The following is an 11,761-nucleotide window of genomic DNA, read 5'->3' as shown; positions in this document are numbered from 1 at the left end:
ATTGAGGTCTGGAGCTGGCATGTCAGTAACTGCTAGTAGTTCTTTGTTAATTTATGTATCATTGTCATTTTGCTTAGTTTCTTTTGTAACCTATTCTGACATCGGACTTTGACTTCTTTTAAACTGAGTTTTACTGTGCGTATTGCTGTGTGTGTTTTTTTAATTCTACATTGGCTAGAGGTATAGGTATAGGGTTGAGATCTGACAAAACATGTTTAATCCCGCCGCATTTTTTTGCGTCTGTCCCAAGTCAGAAGCCTCTGGCCTTTATTAGTCTTGTATGTTTTTTTTTAATTTAAGTTTATTTATATGTTTCGGAGTTAAGTGTGACGTCCATTTTCACTGAACTAGTACACACTTTTGTTTAGGGGCCAGCTGAAGCCCGCCTCCGGGTGCGGGATTTTCTCGCTGTGTTGAAAATCCAGTGGTGGCTTTGGGCTGTTTTCTGCTCTTTGGTCGGATTGTTGCCTCTTTGACAATGTATTTCCCATTTCCATTCTCAATTTTAGACAAAGGTTCATTTATACCAAGTTTATACCAAGTTTAAAAAAAAAGTGTTCAGCGGTTTCAGAGTAAAAAAAGATGAGAACTACTTTCAATAACAATTATAAAACAAAACAGGTTCCCTGAATATGCTATACATGTATTGCAATTTTGGAACGTACATATTTGTACTGTAAAAAGCATAAGAAAATAAATAAAACAAAAACAGTCTCTACTAGGGATACCCACCCTAACATATCATATACATAGATATAAGAAGATGTGGTATGAGTTCCAATGAGACAACTCTCCATCCAAGTCACAAATTATGAAGTAAACCATTATAGGTCAAGGAACGGTCTTCAACACGGAGTCTTGGCTCATCTGCACAGTAAGCTATAAAGGGCCCCAAAAATTACTAGGGTAAAACCATTCAAACGGGAAAACCAACGGTCTAATCTATATAAAAAACGAGAAACGAGAAACACTTATGAACCACATCAACAAACGACAACTACTGAATATCAGATTCCTGACTTAGGACAGGTGCAAACAATTGCAGCGGGTTTAAACGTTTAAATGGTACCAAACCTTCACCCTTATCTGAAACAATAGTGTAACATCACAACATAGAAAGACACACTATAAAATATCAATTGAAATTGCTTAACTCAATCAAAAGATATATTAACAATATATATGACATGTATACATATACTTGTATCAATAAGACATTATACATTCACATTAGTACTGAATACTGTACCAAAAACAAACTAGAGAAACATTAAATATTTAAAAGTGATGAAATAAGCCTTTGATGGAAATCTTTTAATGTAATAGATAAATCATGTGTTATTTGAATAAAACAATCTGTTTGTTGATGTTGCTGAATACAAATAGAATTTTCATTGGATACTGATGATCTGCCACTTGGAAAACACTTTGTGGACTCGTCAGAAGGCATGTATACATGTAATGATAGAAAGTGCTCTACATATTTGTCAATGATCATATTGTCTTTATCATCAGCTATATGGATCTGCAAATTTTCACAATAGAACATAGTTCCACATTTTTCAACCAATCTGAAACAGATGAATAAAGTTCTTTTTAATATACAATTACAATACATGTATACTTCAATACATGCATGTCTACATTATTTACCAATATACAATTTGTACATGTAGTGCAACTTGCAAATTGAATTGGTCCTGACTTTGTACAGGTTTTGGAGCTATCATTTGATTTTTATGGAGGGCTAGGATGAAATATTGTGTGCTGCATTTTGTTTTAGTTATAATCTCTGACCTGCCTTTTTTTTTATACTGTTCGGTCCTGCATTTTTTTTATTTGTTTATCCTAACCTTTTTTTAAATTTTCATCCTTTTTGTTTGCCCAGTTGCTCATCGTGCATTATTTTTTACTCAAAACTCTTGTCCTGCCTTTTTTCAAATACCACCCAAGCGCCCCCTTAAAAATCAAACGGTAGCTCTCTTTCAAAATACAAATACAAATATTTTTATTGGCACAAACTCATTCAAAATGAAATTAAAAACCAATTGTTCAGAGAACAATTGAAGGTCTTTCCACCCGTAAAGTACTATTTTGATATGAAAATGGTAAAACTCGGTTTAAAATGTCATTTCTAGCTTCAAATGATAGGTTATTGTACGCTGATTCCAAAAATATATGGTTTCTATACAAACAAATTTAAATAAGGGAGATAATTTGTTACTTCCGTTTTAAAAAATGTTACTTCCGGCAATATTTGAATATTTACTTGACACTGATTCCAAAAGTATATGGTTCTATTTACTTTTATATGAAAAATTTACAAAACATAGCTACTTCCGGTTTACACAAGGTCACTTCCTTTTGTTTTTCTAAGGTTAAATGGCTGAAAACCTGATGCAAAAAGTCCCATGGCGTTATCATGTATACATATGAGGTAAAAGCAAAGGTCAAAATCTAGAACGTCAAATTAACCTATGATCTTGAGCTCAATTTCAAGGTCATAAACCAAGGACCTCAAATCAAAAGGTCCTAGGTCTTAATTATATTTGGTTAGCGAGTTATATCACCATACGCGTACTTTTAAATACAAGAGGGGAGAAAACTCTAATTTAATGTTCGCGTACCCTTTCAACCATGTCGCAACTAACAATTAGGTAAAAATATGTTGTCAAAATCTTATATGGTGTTTGAAAAGAGGTGAAAATAAGCCAAAATCCAAATTTAAAAATGACCTTGACCTTTGACCTTGACCCTATTTTCATTATTTGGGACCTAGGACCTCAAATCAAAAGACCCTATGTCTTGGTCATATTTATAAATCAACTGTTTAAAAAACTTTTGAATTTTTGAAATACTAAGGCTTTTCTATTTCAGGAATAGATATACTTAGCTATATTTGGCAAAACTTTTAGGAATTTTGGTCCTCAATGCTCTTCAACTTCGTACTTTATTTGGCCTTTTTAACTTTTTGGATTCGAGCGCCACTGATGAGTCTTTTGGAGACGAAACGCGCGTCTGGCGTAAATACAAAATTTAATCCTGGTATCTATGATGAGTTTATTTACAACCACTGGGTCGATGCCACTGCTGTTGGAGTTTTAATTCCCCCAGGGTACCACCAGCCCAGTAGTCAGCACTTCTATGCTGACATGAATTATCATTGATATGGTCATATTTATAAATTAACTGTTTACAAAATTTTTGAAATTTTGAATTACTAAGGCTATTCTACATCAGGAATAGATTACTTTAGCTGTATTTGGCAAAACGTTTAGGAATTTTGGTCCTCAATACTCTTCAACTTCGTACTTTATTTGGCCTTTTTAACTTTTTTGGATTTGAGCGTCACTGATGAGTCTTTTGTAGACGAAACGCGCGTCTGGCGTAAATACAAAATTTAATCCTGGTATCTATGACAAGTTTATTCACTTATGGTTTACCAATTACAATTACATTTTGCTTATTTTAAATACAGAAGGGGAAAAAACTTTCATATGGAGTTTCCGGACCGCTTTTGTAAAATTATTTTTAAGATCCTAAGGATATAACGAGCAAATTGGTGACATAAATTTATCGTAATCCTTAACGGTTGCCAAGGAGATACGCACGCAAGAGAACAGTGTTTGGGGAGATAACTCTTACAATAAAAAGTGTTCGGCTGAACACGGAAAGTTTTAAAATCGCAATAACTGTTCGATATCATATGCAAAAAATCTTGCGAAACCACAAATTACCGTAACAACAACATGTGGCGGAAGAAGAAAAAAAAATAATAATCAGAAGAAAACTAATGGGTCTTTCCAAAGAAAAGTGGAAAGACCTAATAAATGGTTTAGACCTATTGCATATATAATAATGTTAACAGACATAATCTCAAACATGTGTATTTTCTTAGGTCAGACTTACTTCATTGCACAATGTAAAAAGTTGTGGAACACTTCCAGAATAATGAAAGCTGTCTGATGTCTGTATAAACAGGTTTAACATATTCATCTTCAACCTTGGAATCATATTTTTCTACAAGCTTTGATAATTTTTCATCGATAGTACTCTCAACTTGAAGTCTATCTTTGTCAACATTCAAGTGTTCTTTTTCAATTTCTAATCGCTTTTTTTCTACCTCCAATCTGTCCTTCTCTATACTGAGCATATCATTTTTAACCTTAATAACACTTTGTGTTTCTTATCTCAAATCGTCATCATCAATACTAATCATTTTGTTTTGTTTGAATGTACTTGTTGTCCCTGAATGTGTTCGCACTTTATTAACACATTATCTTTTATTATCCAAACATTCTTGAGATTGTTTTTCTCTCCTTCTTTTCTCTCCCTCACGGACTACTTGCTGAAGTTGGTAATCAATTCCTTTTCTCTCTCCGTTCTCTCAGCTACTGCAGATTCATTTAGATCTTCGTGGGATGTTGATGCATCCTTACCTTCAAGTTCAATGGAATATGTTTCATCCTCATCAAAATCAAGTTTTTCATGACAACTAAGATTTACTGACCTTGTATCTATATTATTGGTGTCTGTGGTTTGAGGAAGAAATGAATCTAGCCCTTTAGGAAGCCCTTCTATAGAAGTTGCACCCATGATGTCTCAAACTCTTTCTTTAAGTGGTATAAAATGTTTTACAACTTTGAGTCCACCACCGTTGCAGTACTTTCCCTTAGTTGCTTGGCTTTTCTCCCTTTTGTTTGGCTGGACCAATCTTGCCACTTTTTTCTCATATCATCGGACGATCTCTTATGGCCCCCACTGCACTATGGCCGCTATTGTGCCCCACAACTTTTTCTTCCTCTCGTTTGTTACTGTATCTGTGAGTTTGCCCAGGAGGATGATTTTGTTCTTTTCAATCTCGTCGACTAGTATCTCTCACTTATCAGAATTAAAGATTGGTTTTCTTGGCTTGGCGGGCTGTTTCCCTTTCGATTTTTTATTCTGAGCCATGCTGTTGTTAGAATTGTTTTCCTTAGGTTAAATGGGTTGTTGATTATTGTGCGCATTTTATCGTTCATTAAATTGTTTGTTTGATTCATTTAAGGCGATTCTAATTTCTTTGCGAGGAACCTAACACGAAGACGCCGGAAAATTATTAAGAACTCGTACCTTGAAAACTATTACGATGCAACTTAAGGGGAAAATAAGACCGATCTACGACAAACCTGAGGGAGCATTGATTTACACTCTTTGAATGATCTTAGGATTTTCTTATCTTCCCCCTAATTCAATACTTACGATCTCTCTTAATAAAATTTCTTGTTACCGGACCCAGGCTAAAAAGGTGCTAAAATTCAGTCAATCACCCGCGGGTGTATTTTAGTATTAGTAAAACGAACCATTCGTATGAATGTTTACATGTAGGTGTACATATTGTTATTTCAATTACGTTCATGTAACTTTAAGTCTTCTTCTGAATGGATTAAAAGCCAGTGTTGAAGTAACAAAAAGTTATGGTAATGCACACCTGCCTATCTCATGTCCGAAAAACTCGGAGGTGACAAATGTACCTTATGATTGTTTAAAACAAAGTGTTAATTATATGAAACGGAAAGAGAGTTGGAACCGGAATGCGCACCTAGCTAAAATATTTTCATTTCAAAGACTGCACGATAATCTCTAATTGTCTTGTGGTGTTTTGAATTGTTTGATTGTTGCCTCATTAATATACAGTCGAACTTCGTTGTGTTGAACTCGGTTGTCAAAAACACGGATGAGTCGAACTATTTCTCTGTCCAGGGAAATTTCCCGTTTGATCAATGCAAAATTACCTCTGAAGAGTCGAATAAGTTGATTCGAATAATCGGTTAAAAAAGAATTTTCGAATGTTGCAGACCAATTTATAAAACTTCAAAACGGATGTTTTTGTAATGTAACCTTATCATTTTTTAAATATATTAAAGCGGAGTAAACATACCTGTTTGTATAACAGTTAAAATGACATGTTTATGGTGACCGGCAATTAACACCTTCGTTTATCTTCCAAGCAGAAAATTAGTGTGTTGAAAATATGTCACCTGACATAAAAACGAAACGAATTTAGATGACCTTTTTTCAAATGAATCGTTAAGATTGAAATAAATTTATTGCAATTGATCAAAGTATCAAAGACAATTATATATGATAAATTCGTAATGATTTAATGTAAATCGGACGACCTCATTAGAACCTGTTCAGGACTTGTTTCGTTCTGCCAGTGATTCCACAATTTATATTTACTGACATTTGTTAATATTTGTATACTAATGATTTTATTTGTACTTGATTTTATTTTAATCTATACTTGTGTGTATAATAACTATGATAGACCAACAAATATGGAGTTTGAATATACATTAAGTGTCATATAAATAAAAAAGGAACACTGATCAAAGTATACAGTGACACAAATTTGATACCGTATTTCATGCATTCCAATTTTTTTACAATACACTCGGCCTCGCGTCTTAAATTTGAAGATTTAACTCTCTCGAGTGAATAAATATCGTATCCCACTCGATTCAGTGGTGGAATCTGTTTCTCTAATGATCTTTCTGCGTGACGTCATCAGGCATGATTGCCTTATTTCATGACGTCATTATAGGAATTTCAGAGGAAAGCAAGAAAATTTGACGTCATAAACGAATTTTGACCAATGAAGAACTGAGATCAAACGGACCACACGTTGATAAAAAAAAAAATAATCAACAGGTCAGGAAAGTGATAAATCGACTAAGAATTAGAGAAATGTGTTGTATCAACTAGTGCTTAAAATGTTTGGCTGGGCATGTCATGCTAGTAGAGTACATAACATAATTCAAGTTGTGATTACATATACTCGTTGTTATCAGTAATGTTATTAATACCAGTAGAACTTAGGCACCAATTCATGTATCTATATTGTTCCAAAGGTAAGAACCGTTCAATTGTGTGGTTAAAAACATTTCAATTCGACCATGTGCAATAACTATAATCCCAAGAAAATAATATATAAAATGATATCATCATTTCCTTGAAAACCTACTGACAAGTACTACAATGACTACAAGCGAAAAAGAATGAACAAAATCGGATTAAATGATAACTTTATGGATGAACAGTACGCTCTATCTTTATTCTTTCTAATATTGATCTTACGTATTGATATTACGATTAGTTATTTACATGAAAAGGAATTGTTGTTTTGTACTTTGTGAGTAAATTTTTTTTCTTCTGAAAATGAAATAACTTTTGAAAATCTAATGAAAAGCGTTCAACGGGTACGAATTTGTTATAGAGTGTCCGGTGTACTTAGTTATAACATTATACGATGTTGCATGATAAAACATGTATGGGATGAAGGTAGAAAAACTGGACAACTAATGTCTTATGTTAGTAACATGCCTGTATTATTCATTTTCAAGTATATGTAGTTTCTTTCCATTATATGGTCACTTGAGATACAATACTTGTTTATCGTAGCAACATCTGTGTTATGGTTTGGTTGAATAATATACAAATATTGTGTTAGGAAATCCGATTAGATTATTGTATATCTTGTATATCTAGGGTCTTCGTGACGTTCAGTATCCAATAAGACGAAATTTGTTAATTGACAGTTGTTATCCATTCGTTTGATGTGTTTGAGCTTTTGATTTTGCCATTTGCTAAAGGACTTGCTGTTTAGAATTTCCTCGGAGTTCGGTACTTTTGTTATTTTACTTTTTGCAATAATCATAGATTTGAAAGGAGATTATAACACACTAGAATTAATAACATGGGTTTTGTCACAGGTTGTTAGGGAATATCACATCCTTGTTTATTGTAGGACTCTGATATATATATTTGATGTTATTATTGTTGAATTTATTGTAACAAACGAATGTATTGAGTAATGACTTTCTTCCATGACGTAGAACATTTGAGGACTGTCGTGGAATGGATTCAGCATCATATAAGTAAAAATAATTTTATAATTTTGCTCTTTTGTTTAAGAGGAATCGCGTGAATATTCAAATCCATATCAGTTTTGAACTATTTTCTTATTTTGACATGTTTATAACCATTTTTTATTTGAAATAATAGCAAGTCATAATCAAGGACTTCACAATGATGATATCCTGCACAAAGTTAGACTTTAAATCGTTCTGAAATTTGACATGTTGCCAACAATGCTGATATTTAAATGTATTTAATAGATTACGCAATAAGATAAAAATAAAACTTAATCGAACACTTTTGTCCACCATTTTGGTAATACATTTATCAAGATAAAGGTAAGCGAAGTGTATTTAGTGGAATATTTACCAATTTACCAATTGTTAATTAATTTGTTTTGCACTTTAAGTTTATATTTCTTGTGTCAATAATTTTATTAGGGATGGCTGTCAATAACACATCAAAGCGTTGCATTTTTTAAACAACACTGCAGGATTGAGTTGCCTTTGTAATTGATGAGTTAATATACGTATGCTTTCATTTCTTATTCCACGTTGTTACTATCCAATACTTAAACAAAATGATGCATGTCATTTTGTTATATTTGTATAGATTCAAATGATATATATCACTGTTCAGTAAAACAATACCGTTTCTATTTTATTGTCATTATCGTTTGAATTATCACAGGGTTGTAACACAGAAAATGGTGTATAAAAGCAAGTAGAATGTTTACATTTCAGATTAGCTATTTTGTTTGTCGTAAAGGATGATAATGTTAATTACAATGCCGCCGCATCAAAGAAATATATCTATAAATCTTTAAACAAGATTGTCCACATGATACATCGATCAGTGTTATTTATATCGATTTTTTGTATTAAACAGATTTCTGTAATGATGCAAAACACACTGGAAATGGAAGCGTACTCCATTAGACTATACCAGTACATGTGCGACGCAGTAGTTGGTTCTGAAAAAACTGTAAGAAAAAGAAGATTGCTATATAAACTGCTAGATGACATTTCAAATGAAAAACAGTACTCCATCATTAGCAGCGGGAGCAAGGCTGAAGGATTAGACCTTCCAGGCAGTGATTTTGATATGATGATACTTATGAAAGAATATGAAGGCTATGAGGATAAACCGAGAGACAGGAAAGGCGTTTTAATTCTTGACACTGAAAATGCTGCTCTGGGTTTTACAATGCTGAAGGTAGTACATGATTTGTCCAGTCCATTTTATCCGACAAGAACTATGAATGGGAAATATTTATCCAATAGAGATTTGTTTGATTTTCTTTTTGACAGCTTAGGTTCAATGGAATCTTTGTATGAAGTCCATGGACCAAGTTTTTGTATCCCAAGGTTGATGGATATTGACAACGTGATTTGCATTAGATGTCATGCATGGCAATCGGTGGCTAGGCAATGGTTATCTAGATATAGACCAACAGGATGGCCTTCTGAGTACATCATTTCAAATGCACTTTTGCAAGGTATTTTGTTAGTGCCGGTCGGCAGCAAGTCTGCATGTGGTGAAGGTAATCCTTTAGAATGGAGATTTTCTTTTTCCCTTGTAGAAAAATTATTAGTTTACTCACTTAATCATTGTCAGTTGCTTTATTACTCATTGTTGAAAATTTGGTTGAAAGAAATAGTTAACGAAGATAACGTTCTCAATAAAACGTTATGTTCGTATCACATGAAAACCCTGATGTTTTGGATAGTAGAGGAAAGCGAAAATTTAAATTGGATTCCACAAAACCTGTTGCATTGTTTTCTTGTATGCCTCAAGCGTCTTCAATATTGGATAATATGTGAATATATCCCTAATTTCTTTATACCTGAACAAAACATGATTCATTGAAAACACACACATGCTATTCTTGCTTTTCTTTCATCCTTTTTAGACAAAACCCGTGGAAATTGGAAAATGATTTTTACAGCTCCGTCACTTTGCAATTTCTTGACACTTATATCAGTTAACTTTAATAGACAATTCGAATGTTTACATGCATTAGATAAAGCTGTATTACCGATGGGATGTTGTCTAATTCTTAGTTTGAGTTTGATGGGCGACTCCAAATTGTATTCGGTGATGTATAGGATAATACACAAACGTCTTCCACGTTCTGCAAGAAATATATGTGCACTGATCTTCCTAGTAGAGAATAAGCGGATACTGAATTCGGTTAAAACTTCGAATGACAAAAACAAATGTTACTATTATCAGTACAAACGCTTTATCACACACGGGTTGATAAATACATTCTACAGAGCCGGGTATGGATGGCTACTTCTTGCAGCATTCTTTTACTCGACACAGGAATATAAAAATATGTTATCTATATTAAAATTCTTATCTAATTTATTATCTTTGTACACAGACTTTATTCAAAACCGTGGAAGCGTACCTTCTTTTAAAGATGTGTCGAAAATGAAAAGAATGATAAGTAGCAGTTGATTTGTAAAGAGAATAAAATTCGAAATTGCAAGAATACACCAATTAGATTATGACAACTTCACGGCTGGCCCTTTCCAATGTGTAAGTTATGATCATTTATTTGGAATTGAAATGGTGGGCACAAGTCAGTTGCTATTATTATTTTATTATCTCAGATTTTTATACAGTTTTCAGCAAGGACATCGAGACGAGACACAGTCCGTTTTAAGATTATTGAAAAAGACTTCAGAAATACAAACTCGTGAACAGAAAAATATTTTATTGCTATCTACACCCTATAGTTTTTTGATGAAAGCTTTAGAACTTTCAAGTGATAACGACGGATGCGATACTGGTGCATTAAGAATGAAATACAAAATTACAAAAAGAATGTTGGATGAATTTTTAAAGATGGGTTTTCAAGTCGAACAAATGAAAACTTTATTTAGAATTTAACCCGTAATGTCATATTTGAAAATGAACAGACCATTAATGAATAACATGAGGTGATTGGCTTCTGTCCGACCCTAATATGCCTTAGACATCGCTAAATTCATAAATCATTGGCACGAATGACTGGTAAAGTATTGATGTTACAGTACAACGATACACTGTAGTATAAGATGTATGTCATGGAAACCTCACATTCTGCTTTATTCGTTTTCAATAAATATATTTTTTCAGAGGTTTTGCTCTCAATTATACTTGTAATGCATACATAATGCATTGCATTTCATAATTTCCATAAACATCTGGGGGATAATTCATAATTATTTTAATTTTAAAAAATGGTCGTCATAACAAGTAGAGGTTTGAATTGTAATTGACGTTTAATAAAAATTAATAGTTAAGGCCTCTGGCACTGGCTGAGATGGTTGTTGATGTTAACACAACATGAGAAATTTAAAAGAAAAATCATAAATATTTTGAAGTTTGAATATGTTTTGAATCTACAATTTTACATTATGACATTCAGATTATATAACATCTGATTTGAGCCTCGACATGTTTTCAATTATAGAAACGGAACATACATTACTTTCAATAGTATGCACGAAAAAGTCAATACATATCTTTTTTGTAATTTTATTACGTGTATTTAATTTTGAAAGTACAATATTCAATAGTTTAAATGCCTTTACATTTAAAAGGATGAAAATGAATTGAATTGTTTGCATCAATGAAATCGTTTCGGTATTTGAGTGTAATTCTATGTGAATATTTGTTTTTATAAATCAGAGCATTCTTTCAATGTGCACTTCAAGTTGATAATATGCAATGCAGTGCCTTTTGAATGATTCGTAGATTAACCTAACTTATAAAAATGTATCAGTCAGCGTCTTATTGCGCTTTGATTTGTATTGAATTTAAATACTGATAATGTCTAATAAACGCGCTAATACCTAACTAAAACTAT

The 11,761-nt window shown here is 32.8% G+C and overlaps 1 protein-coding gene across 1 annotated transcript; it reads left to right on the top strand.

The window, feature by feature from the left end:
* Nucleotides 1–8,797: 8,797 nt before the first annotated feature.
* Nucleotides 8,798–11,029, top strand: LOC127723365 (uncharacterized). Its single transcript, XM_052229944.1, has one exon. The coding sequence runs from the start codon at nt 8,800–8,802 to the stop codon at nt 9,766–9,768; it is 969 nt and encodes a 322-aa protein (XP_052085904.1). The 5' UTR covers nt 8,798–8,799; the 3' UTR covers nt 9,769–11,029.
* Nucleotides 11,030–11,761: the final 732 nt, after the last annotated feature.

The sequence above is a fragment of the Mytilus californianus genome, unplaced genomic scaffold, assembly GCF_021869535.1.
Source record: "Mytilus californianus isolate M0D057914Y unplaced genomic scaffold, xbMytCali1.0.p SCAF_13, whole genome shotgun sequence".
Lineage (NCBI taxonomy): Eukaryota > Metazoa > Mollusca > Bivalvia > Mytilida > Mytilidae > Mytilus > Mytilus californianus.
Note: the sequence above shows the minus strand (reverse complement) of the source record. Positions and strands in the feature narration are given on the sequence as shown.